The 24,483-nt window shown below is 38.9% G+C and overlaps 2 protein-coding genes across 2 annotated transcripts in view; both read right to left on the reverse strand.

The window, feature by feature from the left end:
- Positions 1-17,681, reverse strand: part of pparg (peroxisome proliferator-activated receptor gamma) — a 27,421-nt gene extending 9,740 nt beyond the window's left edge. The window contains exons 1-3 of the mRNA XM_016249326.1: positions 17,605-17,681; positions 1,159-1,467; positions 499-557 (exon numbers count right to left, since the gene is read on the reverse strand). Coding sequence (XP_016104812.1) covers positions 499-557; positions 1,159-1,467; positions 17,605-17,650 — 414 coding nt within the window. The 5' untranslated portion in view covers positions 17,651-17,681. The remainder of the gene's footprint in view (positions 1-498; positions 558-1,158; positions 1,468-17,604) is intronic.
- A 2,624-nt stretch (positions 17,682-20,305) lies between these two features.
- syn2b (synapsin IIb) overlaps positions 20,306-24,483 on the reverse strand; it is a 36,528-nt gene continuing 32,350 nt past the window's right edge. The window contains exons 11-12 of the mRNA XM_016249327.1: positions 22,008-22,626; positions 20,306-21,253 (exon numbers count right to left, since the gene is read on the reverse strand). Of these exons, the coding sequence (XP_016104813.1) occupies positions 21,124-21,253; positions 22,008-22,626 (749 nt within the window). The 3' untranslated portion in view covers positions 20,306-21,123. The remainder of the gene's footprint in view (positions 21,254-22,007; positions 22,627-24,483) is intronic.

Consider the following 24,483-nt stretch of genomic DNA (forward strand, 5'->3'; position numbering starts at 1 on the left):
GAGTGAGTGGGAAATGTGAGCACCTGAGATGTCTGGGTCACCCACTCAGATGATTATTCTTATTGAGACATATCTTTCTGCCCATGTATATTTCTGCCACAGTGGAAACTTGCCGAGGGTTTGCGGTTAAAGTGACAGACAGGTTCAGATGTATCAGGTTGGGCATTTTCAGACCTAATCTGCATGTCTGAGAACCGATTCGATGTTCTAAATTTATCAGAATGACTGGAAGAGCTTGGTGTGTTCGGGGGTTCGGGGTATGCGGCTGTTCAAAGCTTCTGGTGTGTGTGTGGGCGTGGGCGTGGGCGTGAGTGTGAGTGTGTGTGTGTGTGTGTGTGTATTTTTGTGACAAATGAGGACATAAATTTGTATAATGACAAAGGTATGACATAGGTATTACAGGGAGAATGGGAGAATGCAGGACATTACCCCATGTCCCCACTTTTCAAAACGCTTATAAATCACACAGAATGGAGTGTATTGAAAATCTGAAATAGCACACGGCAGGCTGTTCTCCACAAACTGTGGAGGAGACTCGGGTTCAAGTTTGATTGAATCTGAAAGCAGATCAAAGAGGGCAGGTTTATATCAAGAGTTGGACCAAAATACATGAATTAAACAGCTACTTATTGTTATAAAGCGGAGAGTTACGGTGCTTGATTCTGATTGGCTGAGCTGCGTTCAAAGCTGTTGTAAATTACTCTACAAACACACACCTTTGTTTACGTTTGTGTGTTACTCTGCAACCACTTTGTAGCAACCACAACTGTTTCTGAGGAGCTACATTGTTTGGTGGAAGAATACTGTGTTTATTAATATCATTACACTTTATTTGCTGTTTTATTTTGTGAAACCTTGCTACGTATATGGAATAACTGTTTTATAAAAGCAATAAGCCCCGTGAAGCCGTGGTTTACAGTGAATTTATAACACTCCGCTTCACGTCGTGCCTAACAACGCCCCTTAGCTGTTATAAATTCACTGTGAACCATGGCTTCACGGGGCTTATTGCTACATATAGTCTACATATTAGGGTAAAAATAAAAGGGTTGAAGGAATATTCATCCACAGAAAGAATTTTTAGGTGAACTATCCCCTCTCGTAAGCCTAAACATCACGCAAGAACTTCCCCAGTGAATGAGTCAAACTGAAGCGTACTTTGGGGTTGGTGTGCTCTGTAGCTGCTCTCTTCAGCAGTGTAGCTGCTCTCTTGAGCTCTGTAGACGCTCTCCTGCATCCTGTAGTTCTCCTGCGCTCTGTAGTTGTACATGTGCGTCAGATCCATCATGTGCGGCATCTCGTTCTGCGGCGGACTCGGCTCGTACTCCATGCCGGAGATGGTGGTGTAGTCCAGCGTGGAGAAAGGTTTCATGCCCATTGAGTGCGAGCTGTCGTCCAGTTCGTCCAGTTCCAGAGCGCTCAGGCCGAATCCCACGGGCCAGGCAAACGTCTGCGTGTCCACCATGTCTGCCAAAGCAAGACCAACCACAGAATGAGGCCAAAGGCAACCCTGTGTTCTAGTAAGAACGACAAAAACATCAACAACACTGGATCTCCACGATCATTCGCTGAGAGCTAAGCTACATCATGTGTGTCATTGCTTTTTTTTTTTTTTTTTAAATCTCTACAGACATTTGCCATTGCAATGATAGTTTTGGCACTGAACAAGAGAAAAGAGGGGGAAAAACCCTAACCTAAAAATGGTCAAATATAAGTCAACTGGTTTTATTCAAGTCGCAAATATTCAACCTAAATACATTCATTTATACCAACAAAACTGAATTCTATGGGTGCAATCAAGTAAAAAACGCAGGTTACCCATTTTCAAGTGTACCACAGTTATTATAAAAACTGTGATACCTTGGTCTTAACTATATCAAAAAATCAAATCAAATAAAAAATTCTGGCCACACTTTATTTTAGTATGTCCTTATTACAGTGTAATTACACACATATAACTATATAATAGTAATTAGCAATGTGTACTTACTATGGGTTTAGGGTTAGGTTTTGGCTTAATTGCTTGTAATTGTGCATAAAATACCATTATTACTATAGTAAATACACGCAACACGTAACAGACACACTAAAACAAAGTGTTACAAAGTTGTTAAAATATTTGTGCATTATGATTTTACAGAGCAATCGATGACTGGAATCTACTTCCTGCTGCTGTGAAAGTTATGGTGTTTTCCCTAGAAAATTAGAAATGTTGTTACTGTGAAATGTAACATGTAAACATGTTATTAGGCGTGCAAATTCTGCTCAATCTTTAGATTTTTATGATTACATATCTTTAGGAATAACATCCACACATTAACATGTGCCTCAGTCCCCGCCGCAGCTGGACAATGTTCAAGGACAAATAAAATCTGCTTATAACCATATAACTCAAGTAACTGATAATTATAACTGATTTAAGTCAAGTAACTAATCTTAAGCAAGAAGCAAGAATTACTATGATTACTTTACCATGGCAAATTCTCATAAATAATCAAGTTACACTGACAAATGCTAACATAAATTAACTTCAAGTCAAAAATATTAGTTTACAGCACTGAATCAACCTATATATATGCCAATCAATCAAGCAATTTTTTATGGGTTAAATCAGGTAGAAACAGCTCTTTAAGGTAACAATTACCACTTTTTGCTGTGTATTTTACTACTGTAAAATCATATTAAATTAATTGCATTTAAATAATAAAAAACTGGTGACACTTAAGCATAAATACAAGCAACTAACATTAACCAAAACTCAACCTTAAACCTTAGTTTTCCAGGAACTACAGATGAAATGAACAATTCCGGCTAAATCGGGCACATTTATATCACAGTGTGATGGTAGCTATTGTGTATTGTCCCCGATAAATACAAATGCACACTTTTATAAAGGATATGAACATGTGCAAAACCTCTGAATGTCATGTGAGAAAACATTCAAAGAGAGTGAGAAGAGAGAAAACATCAAAAAGCCTCCGACAACACGAAACACAACAGTATATAAAGTGTCAAAACACCTCAGATATCCAGCCAACGAGAAGATGAGCTCCGCTCCTGGTGTAAAAAACACTCGTGCTGAGACTTAAAGACGCTCAAAGTGTGAACATGCCACCAAATTAGACTGGCCTCTACAGACAGGGTTTGTGTGAAAAAAGAAACCGCAGAAGAAAAAAAAACCTTGCTAGTTAGCTACTATTCAGCATTTAATGCCAACTGATTCTATCACGTGTAAATGAGCAGATGCCAAAAAACATTTTGTTTGACCTAAAAGCATAGATGTTCAGCAACTGTACAGTTAAAGGTGAAGTGTGCAATCGATTGTAGAATATGCAGAAACAATTAAAGTGTAAGACACTGTAGGTTGATTTCCTAGAAAAGTGTAACGCCGTGTGACGCTTTCAAAACACTGATCTGTTTGTTTGAGCATCATGACCAGCAACACTGCCTCCAACTGTTTGACTGCTTTAAAAACATTCATTACTTTCCGTTCAGCACAGAAACGCACACCTCAGCTTGCTTTTCTCATTGAAATCCTTTACAAGCGTCACTGCTCAACTGTGGTGATGACCAAAAGCGAAGCTGCTTGGTGAAAAACGTGTCTTTGTGTTGAGGTTGCTGCCGCTCCAAGGTGTTTTCTGTTCTTCCTTGAGCACAAATAATGAATTCTAGCTCTAAAAATGTAAACATTTATACAATTATGCTTTATTACTATATGTTATTGATCTAGTGTGATGCCACATCTCTGCTATCGGTTCTGTGTTCATCTCTTGGTGGTCTGTACTTCATTTGACTGTTTAACAGCACAGATTTCATTTATTTGATTCTTTGCAGGTAAATTTAAGAGATGGGCACAAATGCATACGAGACCTTCTGTCCTCAATAGCAGCGCCTATAGTGAAGTTGATGGTTTAGAGCGTGCTTTAAAGCGAAGGGACTAATTTCATGTGACACATCCGTTATGAAATGTCTGAATGGTTTTTAAATAATGATTTTTAAGACGCAGGCTCTTCTGTAAACGCTTCAGAAACAGGCAGACGTGCTAAATATAGAATACAAATTCAGGGTGCAATTGCCACAGAGAAAAGATCGTAGTTGATAATAAACCGAAGTCTAACATGGTTAACCCATCAATGACAAACAGCGTCGGCCCTGTGCAAAATTGTATATAATCAAGGTCGCTGGTTGTGTAAAACCACACAGCAGAAATCGTGTGAACCACTCGATTCTCCAATATTTGAATACACAGTTCTTCCCTCAGAAAAACACATATACAACAGCAAGTGCTCTCGTCAGGGATAAAACCTGTAATTTACATAGATTAAACAGTTCTGGTCTTGTCCGGATGACACGAAGGGGTTTAAATGTAAAGTTTTCCCACCCAAAAAAATCTTTCATCACCGGACTGGAATTCCGGAGCTTTCAATTCATGCTAAACACGAGAGATGTTGAAGAAGAAAACATTCAGTCGTGAACCTGGACGAAGTATTCCACTGGAAAGGTTCCCAGTGGCTTTCCACAAATACCAACAGGTCTGACACATCCTTATTACCGTCCGATCGGGACGCGATCAACCCGACAATCCCCCCCACTCCCAATTGTCTTTTGTCAGTAGGGAGAACAGCTTTTCTTGATACTGTGAGCTGTAGAACTGTCTATTCTTAGTAAAAGGCAAAGTTTCCGTTCATAACATGCCCGTTTTGAAATGTGGAAAACATTGTTTGCTCTAGTTGGCAAAAGTTGTCGAAGCATAGTCAGAAATTTAGTTTAGTGAGACAAACTCTCCTACACTACTCCTTTGACTCAAGCGGTTGAAAACCTAGAGATATTTTGGTTGAAACCACAAGCCCATCGAAATTTAAGGGCGAACCTGTATTTTTGACACTGCAGTGCGTTACGACTATATCTACAGCTTATCACCAGCCAGCGCTTGCATAGTCTTAACTCTGAGAAACACTGGGGGACAATGGGGCGCTCAAGTCATCGTACCTGTCATTGGCCCAAACTGTTTGCACCGTTATGACGTGCGAAGAGAACATAACAATGCATGACAAATTGTCAAGTTAATGCCCTGTATCTTAACAAAAGACAACAAACACCACGTGAACCAACCACTAATGGACAGATTTCAGCGCTGCGTCCTCCAACCAAGTCTGATCTTGCAATGAATGTGGAAGCTGAGACAAAACTCAAAACTAAACGTCGACTTGAAGAACTGCAGGCACGGACTCAGACATCTGTAGACATCTGTAGCCTATTTACTGGTTCTGATAATAAAACAACTAGATTTTTATGTGGTCTGTCAGTGGATTCAGGATTTTACTCAAATTAATATCCAAATATTTGCTGGAAAAAGTTCTTTTTTTCACCCGTTTGTTTTTTTGTCAGACACTGATCCCATAATACAGTAACAGCACATCTCTGGAGTACAAATGCTGAGTTTAATTAACATTAGACTGAGATTGTTTTTCAGTGACTAAACAGTAAGCTAGTACTATACTGAGGTGTTGCAGTGATTGTACAGACTTCACTGCTGATGTTAGTAAGTCAAGCAAAGCAGTCTGTTATGTGAAATCTATTCCGCAGGGACACTATTGCAACAGGACCGTGATGTTTTTCACTGATATTTCCTAATAAACGGCAAGTCGAAAAAGAATGAGGCCACAACGTTTTTCACGAGAGAAAGATTCTGGCTAGACAACAAGAAAGATCCCCCCAAAAATAATGGTTTCTTAAAGTTTAAACGTTCAGACGATCAGAACTCGCCCTTCAAGAAAATGCTGAAAAATATGAAAGTTCACCTACTACAGTGTCGTCTCCAGGCTCACGTGTGATTTTTAAATTGCTTTGCATCACACTTTACAGAAGCCTGGCGCTGCACTGAAAACAAGGCAATCGACGTTAAAAACGGTGCACGTACAAGAAGAACCTGCTTGGCTGCATTTCAGGTTCTGACGGAGGGACTCTACCGCAGACAGACATGACTTCTGTTTCCTTGAAAGATTCCCAATGGTGATTCTATGAAAGATAACACTTCTCAAAATCTGATAAAAGGGCATTTTCAACCCGGTTTCATAAAAATACGTACCTCTGTGTACTTTTTGTGCAACACTGTTTTTACGTACCTTACTGCACGTTTTGCCGCAGTTTCAAAGAGAAATGTCCACTGAGTGACGCTAAAACACGGGTTCAATACGGCACGTTTTTATTACGTTGATATAGGTAAAAATGTAAACATTTATACAATTATGCTTTATTACTATATGTTATTGATCTAGTGTGATGCCACATCTCTGCTATCGGTTCTGTGTTCATCTCTTGGTGGTCTGTACTTCATTTGACTGTTTAACAGCACAGATTTCATTTATTTGATTCTTTGCAGGTAAATTTAAGAGATGGGCACAAATGCATACGAGACCTTCTGTCCTCAATAGCAGCGCCTATAGTGAAGTTGATGGTTTAGAGCGTGCTTTAAAGCGAAGGGACTAATTTCATGTGACACATACGTTATGAAATGTCTGAATGGTTTTTAAATAATGATTTTTAAGACGCAGGCTCTTCTGTAAACGCTTCAGAAACAGGCAGACGTGCTAAATATAGAATACAAATTCAGGGTGCAATTGCCACAGAGAAAAGATCGTAGTTGATAATAAACCGAAGTCTAACATGGTTAACCCATCAATGACAAACAGCGTCGGCCCTGTGCAAAATTGTATATAATCAAGGTCGCTGGTTGTGTAAAACCACACAGCAGAAATCGTGTGAACCACTCGATTCTCCAATATTTGAATACACAGTTCTTCCCTCAGAAAAACACATATACAACAGCAAGTGCTCTCGTCAGGGATAAAACCTGTAATTTACATAGATTAAACAGTTCTGGTCTTGTCCGGATGACACGAAGGGGTTTAAATGTAAAGTTTTCCCACCCAAAAAAATCTTTCATCACCGGACTGGAACAGCAGCTTTCAATTCATGCTAAACACGAGAGATGTTGAAGAAGAAAACATTCAGTCGTGAACCTGGACGAAGTATTCCACTGGAAAGGTTCCCAGTGGCTTTCCACAAATACCAACAGGTCTGACACATCCTTATTACCGTCCGATCGGGACGCGATCAACCCGACAATCCCCCCCTCTCCCAATTGTCTTTTGTCAGTAGGGAGAACAGCTTTTCTTGATACTGTGAGCTGTAGAACTGTCTATTCTTAGTAAAAGGCAAAGTTTCCGTTCATAACATGCCCGTTTTGAAATGTGGAAAACATTGTTTGCTCTAGTTGGCAAAAGTTGTCGAAGCATAGTCAGAAATTTAGTTTAGTGAGACAAACTCTCCTACACTACTCCTTTGACTCAAGCGGTTGAAAACCTAGAGATATTTTGGTTGAAACCACAAGCCCATCGAAATTTAAGGGCGAACCTGTATTTTTGACACTGCAGTGCGTTACGACTATATCTACAGCTTATCACCAGCCAGCGCTTGCATAGTCTTAACTCTGAGAAACACTGGGGGACAATGGGGCGCTCAAGTCATCGTACCTGTCATTGGCCCAAACTGTTTGCACCGTTATGACGTGCGAAGAGAACATAACAATGCATGACAAATTGTCAAGTTAATGCCCTGTATCTTAACAAAAGACAACAAACACCACGTGAACCAACCACTAATGGACAGATTTCAGCGCTGCGTCCTCCAACCAAGTCTGATCTTGCAATGAATGTGGAAGCTGAGACAAAACTCAAAACTAAACGTCGACTTGAAGAACTGCAGGCACGGACTCAGACATCTGTAGACATCTGTAGCCTATTTACTGGTTCTGATAATAAAACAGCTAGATTTTTATGTGGTCTGTCAGTGGATTCAGGATTTTACTCAAATTAATATCCAAATATTTGCTGGAAAAAGTTCTTTTTTTCACCCGTTTGTTTTTTTGTCAGACACTGATCCCATAATACAGTAACAGCACATCTCTGGAGTACAAATGCTGAGTTTAATTAACATTAGACTGAGATTGTTTTTCAGTGACTAAACAGTAAGCTAGTACTATACTGAGGTGTTGCAGTGATTGTACAGACTTCACTGCTGATGTTAGTAAGTCAAGCAAAGCAGTCTGTTATGTGAAATCTATTCCGCAGGGACACTATTGCAACAGGACCGTGATGTTTTTCACTGATATTTCCTAATAAACGGCAAGTCGAAAAAGAATGAGGCCACAACGTTTTTCACGAGAGAAAGATTCTGGCTAGACAACAAGAAAGATCCCCCCAAAAATAATGGTTTCTTAAAGTTTAAACGTTCAGACGATCAGAACTCGCCCTTCAAGAAAATGCTGAAAAATATGAAAGTTCACCTACTACAGTGTCGTCTCCAGGCTCACGTGTGATTTTTAAATTGCTTTGCATCACACTTTACAGAAGCCTGGCGCTGCACTGAAAACAAGGCAATCGACGTTAAAAACGGTGCACGTACAAGAAGAACCTGCTTGGCTGCATTTCAGGTTCTGACGGAGGGACTCTACCGCAGACAGACATGACTTCTGTTTCCTTGAAAGATTCCCAATGGTGATTCTATGAAAGATAACACTTCTCAAAATCTGATAAAAGGGCATTTTCAACCCGGTCTCATAAAAATACGTACCTCTGTGTACTTTTTGTGCAACACTGTTTTTACGTACCTTACTGCACGTTTTGCCGCAGTTTCAAAGAGAAATGTCCACTGAGTGACGCTAAAACACGGGTTCAATACGGCACGTTTTTATTACGTTGATATAGGTACGTATTGCTGTGTTTCTATTGCGTTGCTTCTAGGGCTGCACGATTATGACAAAATTCATAATTGTCGATTATTCCCTTGAAATTGTCATTGCGATTATTAATTACGAATATCACAATTTACATTGAATGATGTTTATACCATTGTTTGATGCAACTGCATGCCGTATTTTTATATGAAAATAAACAAGCTGAAAACACTCTAACTGCTTTTGCATAGTATTAAGCCTCAAATGTCAAATATACATTGGTTTCGTCTTTAAATTATAAAAAAAGTACAAATATGAATAGTATTATAATGTTATACTAAAACTAAAATTAAAACAATGGAAAAACCCTTAAGATAACATGTAGGGGAAAAAATGCATCTTATCAGACTGTGAGGTCATTATGTGTTTATTTATTTGGGTGAAATAAATTTGACAACTTATAAATGCACTGAGCCGATTCACAAACTTATGAGTCATAAGATTTGGTTCATTTCAGTGAACCACAAACACCGGAGCTGTTACATTTCAAAGAGAAATGTCCACTGAGTGACGCTAAAACACGGGTTCAATACGGCACGTTTTTATTACGTTGATATAGGTATGTATTGCTGTGTTTTTATTACGTTGCTTCTAGGGCTGCATGATTATGACAAAATTCATAATTGTCGATTATTCCCTTGAAATTGTCATTGCGATTATTAATTACGAATATCACAATTTACATTGAATGATGTTTATACCATTGTTTGATGCAACTGCATGCCGTATTTTTATATGAAAATAAACAAGCTGAAAACACTCTAACTGCTTTTCTACAGTATTAAGCCTCAAATGTCAAATGTACATCGGATTGGTTTCTTCTTTAAATTATAAAAAAAGTAAAAATATGAATGGTATTATAATGTTATACTAAAACTAAAACAATGGAAAAACCCTTAAGATAACATGTAGAAAGAAAAAACGCATCTTAAGCGTGCAGAATAACATAAGTGGACTTTGAACGCTTAATTGCCGCTTTGAACGATTACGTAATTGTGGCATCCATAATTGTAATCGCGATTAGACATTCGATTAATTGTGCAGCCCTAGTTGCTTCAGGCACGTATTGCGGCGGTTCAGAATTCAAATATCCGGGGACTGTCACTAAAAGTTAATGCTCTATCGTGTTGGAAATATGCCCTACACCCAACTCTAAACCTACCCGATAGTGTTAACAAATGCAAAACTGATATAAAAATGCATTTGCTGATGCAACCGTGCCATTTGAACATCCTTATATGCAGATTTGAACTGTTTTGTCGAACCGTAGTTACACGGGATTCGAGCTCCTCGCCTCTCAAGTACTCCGTGAGCTACCGAACAAACCTACCGTCGATGAAAACCCTTAGATATGAAGCTGGATATGTGCGATGCTAACGTTCAAAAGCATCAGTTTTCAAATCACCCAGCATATTAAAATTGTTTTGAAGACATAACATGATATTCTTCAAGCAAGTGTGCGAAAATTACGCTTGATTAATCGAAACTCTGTAAATTTGTGTGAGAAGGAATAAAAGGTGTCGCAGTTTTACTGCCTCTAGTGTTCATTTCTTTTGGAAACTGCAGTGATATGTACTTATTGGTATGTATTTTGTGTCTCGCTAAAAAGTGCCCCAGGTACGTTTATGCCATGAGACCAGGTAGCTTATTTTCCGGTAATACGCATCTCTCTACGGTGTTACAAAACTCAACTGATGTTTGTGTTTTGATTATACGGGACAAAATGGCTTTAAAAACAAACATGTGACTTTCAGCTATTTAGTTTCATCGTGTATCATTTAGTTAGTCACCCTCTTTCTGTGTAACACAAGCTCACAAAGACATCATAGAGGAACCATACTATACTGCGAGTTTTCTAAAATCCTCCACAGTTGCTCTCGTTGTCAGTCTGTGTAGTGGAAATGCATGGCACAATGTGTAAACTTGCCAGTTTTCGGTGTGAATGCGTCTTGGTTGCTGTGAAATGAGCTGCCTAAAGATTCTGCTTTTTTTACAGAACAAACACCAGAATATGTGTTTGAGAGTGAGTGAATAATGTCGATTTTCACCGCTGGCTGAACTAATCCTTTAAGCTATTCGCAGAAGTTCACCGTATCAACTATCACCTGATGCAACTCTTTCCTCAGAAGAAGGATGTAGGAGTTTGTCGGGGCGGCTCGGTCTCAGGGGAGGGGGAGTACCCAGCCTGACCTCAAAGCTTTGTCAGGGAGGGCAGAAGATACAGGAACATATGACTTCCTGACCTCAGCGCTCAGCTACAGCTACCTCCATACTGAAGTCTGACCCCTGCCCTCTCACTATGAGTCTCTACCAGACAAGAAAGTCGTCTGGCCGCCTACTCGGCTGGTACTGATTTTGCACAGCATGCATGTGCAGCTTTGATGCAGGTGTCGCGTCATACACGTTTCTGACCACATTTTAGGTCGGTTGGCATGAATCCCTTAACCATGGCACGAGTGGACCCTGATTTATTTTTCTGACGTGTTCAAAAATGAGCTCATTGGGGGATTTCTTCACAGTGCTTTTGAGCATAAGGAAAGCATTTAATTAAAAGTGGTTAGTATTTACGGTACATAACCACCCACTGTTTTTTTTTTGTAATGTAAAAAAAAATTTGCTCACCCCCTAACCCACCCCCCCAAAAAAATTTCTTAAAATGAGAAAAAGTGACAGTATGTTTTTTTTCTCCATACAATGGATGTCAATAACTACGATGGTTTGATATACTATATACAAAATAAATAAATTAATAAATAAATAAAAAAAGAGAAAAAAGCAGACTAAAACACAAGACAGCATAGTGCAAAATTTTAAATACCGGTAAAAAAATTAACATAAAATAATAATAATATATCTATATATATATATACGGAAAATTCCTTTACAATAATACAGTGCACTGCGTGCCCTATTTTTTACATTGTATCAACATTCTTCTAAATATCTCTCTCTTTTTGTGTTCAGCAGAAAAAGAAAGTCATACAGATGTGAAGCAACATGAGGATGAATAAATTGAATAAATGATGGCAGATTTGTTCATTTTTGGGTGAACTGTCCCTCTAAAGCAATGAATCAGCGTTCCCTAAATCTGTTTATTGACTTGTTTATTTTGATTTACAAGAAGGACTGCTGCGAAACAATGGTCTGCAATTTAATTATGAAATCTTTTCACTATTTCAACACTTTGGTTGATAGCCTTCCAGACCATTTTGACAAGTTTCAGTACACAGTTACAAAAGGAGCATAAACTCTGCACCTAAACCAAGACATGTTAAAAAATTAAATAAAAACCGCATCCGACAACAGCATGCAATAAAACCATAGCTCACCCTCACGACCCGAGAGCTTTTCCTAAGGTAAGATCCTGGACGATTCGGGTCGATAAAGTACACTGAACTTTTGATTTAAGTGAATGGGCAAGTGAGTGGCTATTTCTGTGGTTATATTAAATTGAACAGGAACTGAATAATTTTTTGGGGCTGGTTTTGACACTTCACGGCCTCAGCAAAAGTGCAGACAGCTAAGTATCATGTGGTCCTGCTATGAGGTGTAAGGCTAGCCAGATGACTTCCTGTTGCTTCATTCTCACTCAAAACTCTGCTGGTTCCACTTCTCTTCACAGAAGAGCGTCGGATACGAGAGGCACTTCTAATAAACTGACAAAGAGAGGCAAAAGTTAAATTAGGCTGTTCACGTGTCGTCTGAAACTTTCAGCTGTCTTAATAAAGAGATCCGTCAAGATAAACGTGGACTGATTAAAGTAATTCATTCATTTCTACCGTCCTTGACATGCCTGAGTTTGTAGGCGAGACACTACAGGTGAAAACAACCAAAATACACTTTTATGTGAATATGAACAACATACACAAGGTCCCCCATGAACTACGACCCATTTCAGTAACTATGATTCATCTGGAGGTTCATCTCGAAACGGGACATTTGAGTAAGGGACAAACAATCTGTTCTGATGCTAAAGCCAAACGTTCACAAGGGACTTAAGCAAAAACGAAGCTGAGTGGTGAAGCTTCTGAAGGATTTTGACTTGCACAACATCTAAGGACATGAACTTTCTCCCAATTGCTTTTAATAGGAATGAGTTAACGGTGGACGGCTCTCCTGGGGGTTCTGCGGAGCTTCCTAAACGGATAAGGAAGGAACATGCTCTCTGTCAAGGCCTTCATAACGCGCTCCGGCTACAGATCCCATGAAATGAGAGGAAGGGTCTTCCCTGTTCCTCGATGTGGACAGGAAAGGGGGGAGAGGTTTAGTTTTGGTCACATCATGACTAAAAACATGCTACTGTGAAAGATCTTTGGGAAGCGACTCGGAGCTCGTTCCCAAAAATGTTTAGTGTCTTGCTGACATCGAGCCTTCAGCATGAATTACAGTCTTTGATACGACCACGTCTCTGAAATCCTGGGGCCTTCTGGACTTCACCCTAAGTGCTCCGTTTCATATCGTACGCTTGTTTATGGACACTGTAATATTGCATCATGGTTGTAATTAAACGCCATAAGAGCAGGAGATAAGAATGCACATTCACATTCATAACACACGAGCGGAACGGATTTCTGTGTGAAGCGTTCACAAAACCACAAAACCAAAATTCACTTCAGGCCAAAAATGCAAAGTACAAATGATTTACACAGAAATCCATTCCGCTTTCGTTTGATAGATGCAATTATAAAAGCATTGTAGTTTTGCACACCGTCTATAAAAATATATTTCTCAGCTGGTTTCTCAACGTTCAAATGTATTTCTGAATGACAATGCTCTGAAATATTAATGTCATTTTCCATACTTTTGAAATGTCAGTATTCAAATCTTGTTTGTAACGTGGATACTTTATAGGTTGGATTAAAAAATGATACTTAAATGATAAAAAAAGCAGGTGATACTTTATTTTGACAGTCCACTTATGCAATCTACTAACTGTAAGTAACTATGCAAGTGCATGTTTACTTATTCTATTAAGCCTAACCCTAACCTAACAGTCAACTAATGAGAGCTAGCTCACATGTAGAGGCAAAGTTACTTATGTCTAAAGTGGACTGTCGAATTAAAATGTAACCAATAAGCATTGATAAATTAGCACCAGTAAACTGACACGAATCAACACTAAAGCGCACACACACACATGCACACCGCAAACAGCCCAAAGATGCATATGCCTCCACGCATGCAATGGTGCCATAACTGGTTCTTGGAACTGAAGTTCCAGCCCACTGAAATGCAAGGTGAAGGAGGCGTCTTTGGATAAGGTGTGGCTTATGGCCTCTAATGAAGTCAATGCTTCTGTATAATCCTGCAATCTGTGTGCGAACACGTGCAAGATAATGCACTAAAGCATATCTGGGCCATTTCAAAAGAGACGCAATCCATCATCTTTACGCTGAAACCAAACAGCCACTCCTGTAAATGCACACACACACAAACACGCCCCCCCCCCCCACACTCGCCCCCACACACACACGCACGCACGCACACAAACACACACACAAACACAAACACACATACACACACTCGCCCACACACACACACACTCAAACACACACACACACACGCAGACGCACACACACACACACTGTACTCAGCTTATACTGTAAAAGCTTTACCGTGAAGACTGTGTTTACTGAGTGTTCATGTCTCAGTAGTTTTCAGTGCATCAGAACTAAATGAGCAAAGAGCCAGAATCTGTCAGTATAGCATGTGCAGCACAAAGTCACAAGCATTTTAGCATTAAAAATCAGTGTAAACAGGGTTTCTGCTGCGATTTCCACACCTTACATTTATGACAACAGGGTAAAGTCCACCTCGGTGCACGCCAGTTATATAACAGGTCAGACTGTCTCATCTCAAACGGCTTCACTGTACATTCCCTGAGCTTTTCAACATGCTAAAATCTGAAAACTCACTGAAAATCTGGGATTCAAACGCTAATTCAACCAAAGAAAAAAATGGTAACACTTTATTTTGATGGTCTACTAACTCTCATCAGAGTATTAACAGACTGTTTTCTTAATATCTGCTAACCCTTTATTGTGATGGTCTCCCAACAGACGTTCTACTGACTATAAGTGACTTTGCAAGTGCATGCCAACTTATTCTAACCCTAACCCTACCAGTCTACTAATCCTCTACTAATACTCTAATGAGAGTTGTGCGCAACAGAATATGTTAAAGGGACCATCAAAATAAAGTGAAACCAAAAAAAATTAAAATAAATAAATAAATACAACTTAAAAATCCCAAAAAGAAAAAAATTAAATAAAATTATGTATGTATTAAATATATAAAATATAATATATAAAAAAATATTTTCGATTTCTAGGCGACTAATCAAATTTTCTTGCTTCCACTAAAGCACAAGATGTTGTTTTTAAATCATGCACATCAAAGAGATAAAATATTGAATTTATGTTCACATTTAAAATCACAATACTGATGATAGAGTTTGTAATGGAACATTCGTGTTAAAACAGACAACAGGTGCATTTTCACTAGTCTCAGACTTTTGGACCCCACTGTACAACACACACAAACACAACGACGATGTAAACAGCACACTGTACATAAGACAAATGTGCATGTACACATCACAATAAAACACACAACAATTACGGGCAGAACTCTAAATTTTCAATTTCGGTTTTCAGTTTCTGTTTTTTATTTTCCTTTTTTTTTTTTATAAATACAACTTAAAAATCCCAAAAAGAAAAAAATTAAATAAAATTATGTATGTATTAAATATATAAAATATAATATATAAAAAAATATTTTCGATTTCTAGGCGACTAATCAAATTTTCTTGCTTCCACTAAAGCACAAGATGTTGTTTTTAAATCATGCACATCAAAGAGATAAAATATTGAATTTATGTTCACATTTAAAATCACAATACTGATGATAGAGTTTGTAATGGAACATTCGTGTTAAAACAGACAACAGGTGCATTTTCACTAGTCTCAGACTTTTGGACCCCACTGTACAACACACACAAACACAACGACGACGTAAACAGCACACTGTACATAAGACAAATGTGCATGTACACATCACAATAAAACACACAACAATTACGGGCAGAACTCTAAATTTTCAATTTCGGTTTTCAGTTTCTGTTTTTTATTTTCCTTTTTTTTTCTTTCTTGCCCTCCCACTTTTACGATTACTTACTATGCAAAAGCACAGTCTGAACAGAATGAGAAAAGCTGACCTCAGATTTACGGGTAATGCAGAATTAGATATTTCGTGACCACTCTTTCATATTAATTTCACAATTTGTGTAACGCATCAGAAATGTCATAAGGTTCTTTGATTTCCCTAAATAACAGCAGGCCAGACTTTGTGCGTTAGTCGCTATTTGTGACAGTCACAAGAATCTGACTTCAGTTCTTGAATTAAAGGGTGCTTACATCGGCAAAGATATTTTGTTCTTTTTTATAGATGCGTTACTGAAGTTCATGAATTAGAACATGATGAAACTTACGCTAGTAGATGTCAGCTTGCATTCAGTTCTGGTTGATAATGTTTTAGTGAAAATTCATACTGTGCTCTCAACAATCACATCAAACAAACAAACAAACAAAAACATCCAGTTTTAGATAAGAACCAAATGTCAGAAATTATGATGATATATCTGTCTTTAGGACACTGAAACATTCATACAGTAATTACAGTAAATTACTTCATCTGACTCAAATGATTGTGACATGAGATTACATAGACGCAGCTATAGTTTGAAGAGTATGTTAGCTGGGCAACTTGATCAGTGTTTAAAATGTTGTTCTAAAGCAGAGAATAGTGCTTCACAAAAACCCAGTGATCACACGCGGCTGTGGATATGAAACAACACTAAGGTTTCATATATTTACCATCTCCATAATGCTACTTTACATTGATGTTCAACATCTAGTAAGTAGTAAATGTTATTTGAGAGTATTTCTGTAAATTTGACACGTAGAACTTTTACTCAGTTAAAACATGCAAAGTAATTGGCTCTACTAAGCCAGAATTTTCACTATTAACACTACAGACGAAACACAGCTTAATCTCTACAGTCTAAATCTCAGCTTAAATATAGTTTGTGTTGTGATTGCTGAAAAATCAATTCTCTGTTTAAAATAAAGTAAAAAATAATTAACTAAGCAGCATATAGTGGGCTGTTTGGACAGATCTGGACATTTAAGAGAAATAACAAAACACCACATCAAGTATCATCTGTTCTTCAATTCCGAAGGAGCTTTTATCAGAGCTCATTTTTGAGATTTGGTGATTTTGGGATGTTTTTTAGTGTTCGCACAGGTGTGCTTTCAGAGGAACCACAGATGTAGAGGAACACACACACACACACACACACACACACAAAACAAACAATATATTAAACAATATATTATTGTTTTAGCATTTTAACCATAAAAAACGTTTTACTATTGTTTTTTAATACGCCAAAAGCAATGGCATTCAAACAATGTAGCCAAAATGTCCAAACACTTTTGGAGGCCTCTATATTGATCTAAATGTACTGTAAATTGTTCACTATAACAGTCAAACGCTTTCCACTAAATAAACCCAGACAGAAACATCCCTGGTAATGCTGATGATTTCTGCTGTAGTCTGATATGTAATGTGAAGATTTTACAGCGATGTTATGGTCCCTGAATGTTGAAATCTGTTGAAATCTGTCAAACTACACTCGCCTGTCACTCAACAGTGTATTCACAGATTCTCAGAATTCATCTCAAAAAGCCTACTGTATGCACTTTACTCATATAAAGTAATGTTATAAGATCTTGGTTCACACTTACCCGAAGTATATGATGGCTTTTTAATAGTGAAACGGCTGTGCAGCATGTATGTAAGTTAGCAGACTCAGAGTAAACGATCAGTATTCACCTGCTGCTCAATAGAGGTGGTCTGTGAGTGCACTGACCTGCAGGGGTCTCTTGAAGGTGTTCAGTGACGCTAAAGATATGTCCTCCTGGTGTCGGCACCAAACTCTGCTGCTGTCCGGTGTGCCGCGCGCGAGAGCTCCACAGCAGGCTGCGTGCAACAGGTTCGGCTCGGGCTGAGTTACAGTGCAGGAGACAGGGCTTGAGAGCTATGAAGCGCAGAGATGCGCGGGGCAAGTAGAATACAACTAGTGTCGGTGTCTCAAACCTAGCGAGCTGCCTACCTAGACAGCATTGATTTTGGGGGATTATATGCGCTTTCCTCTCTCTCTCTCTCTCTCTCTCTCTCGCACACACACACACACACACACACACACACACACACACACACATATCTATAATAGATGTGCCCAAAAATGTTGCACGCGTCTATAAAGGTCTATTTAAAGACTATTACACTATAAACAATATATATACGTTGCATACAGATTCGATGCATAAAGTGATTCTATTTTAAAACATGATGTAGATTAAGTATTTCTACACGATTCTAAAAATCTGTTCTAAATTATATATATATACTTTTGATTGCCAAAATGTTTTTCTAAAACATTCCGTAAATGAATTACACTTTTAATTTAGATTTAAAAAAAAAGATGCATAATGCTCTTTAAACCAAAAAAAAAAAAAAAGACTCTTCAGATTCGAAATTATTCTTTGATCAAAAGAACTTTTCAATAAATGTTCGAAAAGATTCATTTGAAAATGCCTAGAATTCTAATCGCGTCTAGTTAGGCAGCTCGGCATGGTTTGAGTATATACTTTTGATTGCCAAAATGTTTTTCTAAAACATTCCGTAAATGAATTACACTTTTAATTTAGATTTTAAAAAAAGATGCATAATGCTCTTTAAACCAAAAAAAAAAAAAAGACTCTTCAGATTCGAAATTATTCTTTGATCAAAAGAACTTTTCAATAAATGTTCGAAAAGATTCATTTGAAAATGCCTAGAATTCTAATCGCGTCTAGTTAGGCAGCTCGGCATGGTTTGAGACGCGGCCACTCTGTTTCTCCTCCCATCAGGAACACCTTTGGAACTCATGGAGCAATGCGGAAGAGCCTAAGAAATCTGTGCCAAATTAACTGCATTACGCCACGTAATACTCCACCTGCACCCAGTGAGATCACGAAAAATGCTCCAAGCGCTAAAACTAGTCATTTAGGCATTTAGCCAAATTTCATTTAGATATTTTTTTTATATCATTATTGGTATGGTGAAATTCATACAGCTAGATGTAAAATAATAATTAATAATTCCTTATGAACGCTTCGTTGTATGTGGAATTGCATGAGGACGCGCACCGCTGCTTTCAGCTGGCAAACAATGAAGCCAAATCATATTTGTTTGTAATAATCATTACATCAGGTCGTATCAAAGTATGAGCTCTTAATGGATTCAGCGTGGGCAGTTTCTCTCAATTTCCCTCTGTGTATCATTGAACCTTTCTGCCTCAGCTGCTTTTGAAATCCACTGCAATAGCTATAACAATTATTTGAAGTTACAGAATATTGTATCATTGTTTCACATGATCACACGCTTGGATACAGATGTGGAGAGAGGCAGACGTCTCTAACATCAGTCATGTGGCTGGACAAAAGCATTGAGAGAAAAACCAGAGTGAAGTGACAGGTTGTGTGCACATATTAGTGTCATTCATGAGCAGGATTGCTATGTATGAATAAAAAATAATACTTTAATATGTAAGGAAGGGGTGGAGTCATGTAGTGATAACAAAGTGATTTGCTCCCAGAATACAAGTGCAATGTGAGAATTCAACCATGCAAGTTTTTCTGTTCCTGAATTTGTAGCCCTGACTCTTCTGTAGTGTCCTCAGTCTTTATAACTAAAAAGGGAAAATGTGACGAGGATTATAATTACATTCTGATATCAGCCCTTTTCACATCACATTTTAAATATTATTGAGAGCTGAATTATAGTTTTGAAGACATATGTGTTTTCACTGTATGTCATGGGAAGGTAGATTTACTTCATTATCAGACCTGTGGAGCTCTTGAGTCTTGTGACAAATGAGTGCTAATGACTTTCAAGGCGTTCAGTGTCTACATTTTTTCCACGCTCACTTTTTGTATAATAGTGTTAGTATAGTTTACTGGATGGGATGTGATGGCATAGGCTGACCAACATTTACCATTTAACCATAAACAGTTAGCAAAAACATTAGTCATTTACTGCCACCTTCTGGAAATTCATATTCTCTAAGCTTCATGAATACAGTTGCTCACTCTTTCAATCTTGCTTCACAAATAAGAGTTGCACGCTTTAGCCATCTCTCAGATGAGACTAAAGATTTATTTGTCACAAAGTACACACATTTTTTTTTTCCAAAGCATAGCTTTTGAAAACCAAATGGGCAGGGTAATTGGTGTTTGCACTTACTGATTGGGTCCTCTGGTTCTAAAAATGTGAAGAAACAAACAAATACTGCAAAAAAAAAGGCTACAAATACATGCATAACGACGGTACGTGTCGCCACTCGATGCTTCAGCTGAATGTACACATAACGGGCAGACTGCAAACGGAGCACAGAGCACGCCGGTATGTCAGTGGAATGATGTGCCACATGTTTATTGACACTTGTACAGAGAAAACAATTATCACCAGGTCATGCAAAGCAATATCATTGCGCACAAAGAAAACACAACACGAACAGTGTGACGCCAGAATAAACATATATTCAAATTAAACTCCTGAGATGTTAAACATACAGTACAATACAATATGCAGAGATACTATAAACATGACACTCATGAATATCTTGACAGGTTGATAAATGCTGGATGCAAGCTATGTCGCTAAAACACCAGGCGTTCCACTGAAATCCCACCACTGCACTGAAACCGACCAGTCCAAGCATTGATTACTGTAGGAAACTTGAATAGGAAAGTGCTTTTATAAAGATCCCGAGGAATTGTTGAACTAATGTCTTACTGGCTAAAGCTTACAACACACCAACTAGTTACACGCACACACACTACAGGGGATAAACAAGGGAAGCTAGTCACAAATATGTGTCTCTGGGTAAAGAAAACACACTACCACGATACAGCTACAACATCGAGGGGTTATAGGTGACTTCTGCATACTCCAGCCTCCTGTAACTGATCGCCTAAGAGCCAACCCCTCCTCATATAAATCCCAGTGTTTCGGGGCAGAGCGACTCAAAAAAATGTAAACACCAACATCTTGCGAGAACAATCACTGTACATCACTCTAACCTTCTTAATTAACACTCGGATAATTACAGCAGAGTTGGGAGGAGGGGTTAAATGTACACAGCTACATGGAATTAACCTCAGACCAGGATACATATCTGTCAAGTCCCTGGCCACCTTTTGGGCTGCGGGAGTTTGTCATTAGTCAGAGAACAGGCTTGCAAAAGACTTTCGCAAGTTTCGAATGGTCTCCGCCTTAGCTTCATCCTCGTTGCTGGAGCGGAAGGTCTCGCCAAAGGCGTTAAAGGCGTTGGTCAAGGACTGGGATTTGCTGCAAAACAGTGAGCACAGTAGAAGGCAAATTAGATCATCTTTGAAGTTACGCCTTCATTTGGGAATTCATGTAATTTCAGTGAACACGAAAGTAAGGTGTTGAAGGCAGAGGATCCCAATCCCACTCATGGAGATTTACCTTCCTGCAGAGTTTGCAGCTCTAAACCAGGCCAATTACAGGATTCGATTTCACTTAAAAAGCACAAGCGGGTAAGGTAGAGCAGAGCTGAGTCGTGCAGGAAGGTAGGACTGCATTTCAACTCACATACTGTCCGTCCTATATTCTATGCTACGCTTGGATTAGCAGGTCCCAAAACATAGTACATTGAAAAAAAAAAAAGAGAACTGACTTGCATCATTTCTTCGAGTTTGGCATATTGGCTTACTTCATATGTCAAAGTTAAGGTTTACCACCACCAGCATAGTGTATACATTTTTATAGCAGTCAAAATGGGATTTAGCCCACTTCTCCAGGAGAGGCACCCCTAATGTAGGGAAGGGGTGTCCAATCCTGCTCCTGGAGCGCCAACATCCTGCAGAGCTTAGCTCCAACCAGCTCCAACACACTTGCGTGGAAGTTTCTATTGAGTCTGAAGACCTTGATTAGTTGGTTCAGGTGTGTTTAATTAGGGTTGGGGCTAAACGCTGCTGGAGAGTGGCCCTCCAGGAATTGCAGAACGGTTTCTTGGACATGGACATGCCTTGCAGCAAATGATCTCCAAGCACTGAAGCAATAGTGAAAAGATTCTTACTTCAACAGAGGATGAGTTGACTTCTGCTGGGGTGCAGGCTGATCCTCCACAGGAGGCTGAGAATGGGTGGGTTTCACTGAGGTAGGTTGGGCCAGGGCCGGGGTGGGAGCAGGGGAAGGAGTTGCTCTAACAGGGGCTGAGAGTGCCTCAGATGGGGCAGTAGTCTGATCTTGGGCTTCAGGTTTGACTTGCTCTCTGAGCACCGGTTTAGGCTGGAGCTGAGGTTTAGCTGGCGATGGGGGTTTAATAGGAACTTTGGCTGGGGATTGCTCTTGAGCAAGGACCGGATCTGGCTGGGTTTGACCAGGATTCTGATCTCTGTCTCCCAGTTGAGCTTTTGGTTGGGCCTTGGTGAGAGGTGGGGTTTGGGGTTTGGGTTGTATCATAGGTTTGGAGTTCCTCCGAACTGGAGGCACAGGCTTTGGGGGAAGAGGTTTGGGAGGTTGGGGTTTTGGGGGCAGTTCCGTTGGCTTCCCAGGAGTGGGTTCAGGTGCAGCTTGAGCCTGGGGTTTGGGCTGCTGCGTGGTGGGTGGTAGAGTTGGGGTAGGGACTGCTTTGGGCACAGGCTCCTGGGCAGGGGCTGGCTCAGGTGTAGGTTCTTGGGGTTTCACTGCCCCCCCTAGGTTTAGTACAAAAGAGAGTCATCATATTATAACATTTTTACACGTTGAAGCTTGCAAGAAGGTTTTAAATCCAGCACCGGAAACTTTGCATGATTTATGATAAAAAATTAAGGTGCCCCCAAGACTGGCCAAAGTAACTATACACAGGGTAATGCCAAAGATAAGGATAGTCATGTCTACAAAGTAAAAGGAAAATGCTTTTACTCCAAACAAGCAGAATGACAATAAACTTGACATTTAGCTTGCAGCAGTATCATAGGTGTGGATGTGAAGAGTAATAGCTGCAGGTTCACAACAACAGATCATGCATACAAAAGAACCGAGACCCAGAGGCTGCATGCGCCTTCTTCAAAACAAAGACTGCATTTCTTTTAGTTTTCACCCCTGGCCTTAATGGGGATGTTTTGCCTTGCATTGTTTTAGATATACTCTGTTGTATGTTTTATACAAAATCAGAAGTATTCTTTATACATAACAAACAGAAGGAACAACTGGGATACATGCAGGAGCAGGTAAAATGTGGGAGGTTCTTTGTTCTCTTGAGTATGAGCGATAATTACGTAACGATCTAGTGAGTGAGGTGTGTCTTGTGGTTTTGCTTGTTTGTTCAAAAATACTTGATTATGTTTCCTGATATCTCACTCTAACTGAACATACAGTGGGCTTGACCCTTTAGCAAGTTTACAAAGACACTCAGAAGAATCTCATGTCTTTCTTAAAGGGTATTCCATTTGAAATGAAGCTAACGAAAATATCATTCAGTAACACAGAACAGTTAGTCTGGAAAACGGGAGCTTTATTACTTTGGACATGAGGGGGAAAGACTAGATCTATATCAGACAATAATCACAGGTGAAACCCAAGTACTGGATTTAAAGAGGCAGTGACATCAGCAAAGCCTAATCAAGTCAATGGGAATGAAGTCAGAGCACACTATGGGACGCTACATCAGCATATAGCGATGGAGATCTGATTTTTCACAAGGGGACATTGTTTTCAGTGTGTTTGATGAGTACATTCATTGATTTCATTAGTTATACTTTTCACACAAAAAAATATTTCAGGTTTTCCCACTCTTTGGTAATGCATGCAAATATACTTAAGTAAACATTTCCCATGCAATATAAGGACATATTTTAAACTCTGAACATAGATACCTCTTGCAAATTATAGATACCATCTTGCATGTTGATAAAACAGTTAAAAACGTCAATATACAGAACAGGCACTACACTGATAACACCCCAGATATACATATTCAGCCTTGTCCAAGAACACTAAAAATCATGTCTTTATAAGTGGAAAAGCTCATTGTTTGTAAAATATTGCATTATTAAATGTCAAGGCCAAATCTGTATCACTATATTAGCTTATTTAATTTAATGTATTTGCATAAAAAACAGTGACTCCACTGAATGGCTAAAAAGCGGTACTTCTAAATGACCTCTTAGGGATACTATAAAATTACATTGCGTTCATGATGACGCACAGGTGACGGCTGTGAGAGAAATATCTCAAATCAGTTTTTAAACAGTCGCAACATAGATTATTGAAAGGTATCTCTTAAAATTTGCCTTCTTATTTGGGTGAATGTCACAAAAAACATGTCTAGGCCATATTTCACGACAAAATAAAAATAAAACTAAAGTATATTGAACAAAATGAAATTATCATTACTGCAGTGCATCCAGACATTTTACTTTGAGGTTTTTTGCTATTTCCTAATATTTTTGTGGTGATTCTCTTTAGATTCTTATTAGTGTATACTATGTGTGTGTTTTTTATTTAAATAGTTAGAGATAAAAGGCAGTACAGCATACACCCCCCCCCCCCCCACCCCAAAAAACCCACAG

The sequence above is a fragment of the Sinocyclocheilus grahami genome, unplaced genomic scaffold (genome assembly GCF_001515645.1).
Source record: "Sinocyclocheilus grahami isolate Dianchi unplaced genomic scaffold, SAMN03320097.WGS_v1.1 scaffold921.1, whole genome shotgun sequence".
Lineage (NCBI taxonomy): Eukaryota > Metazoa > Chordata > Actinopteri > Cypriniformes > Cyprinidae > Sinocyclocheilus > Sinocyclocheilus grahami.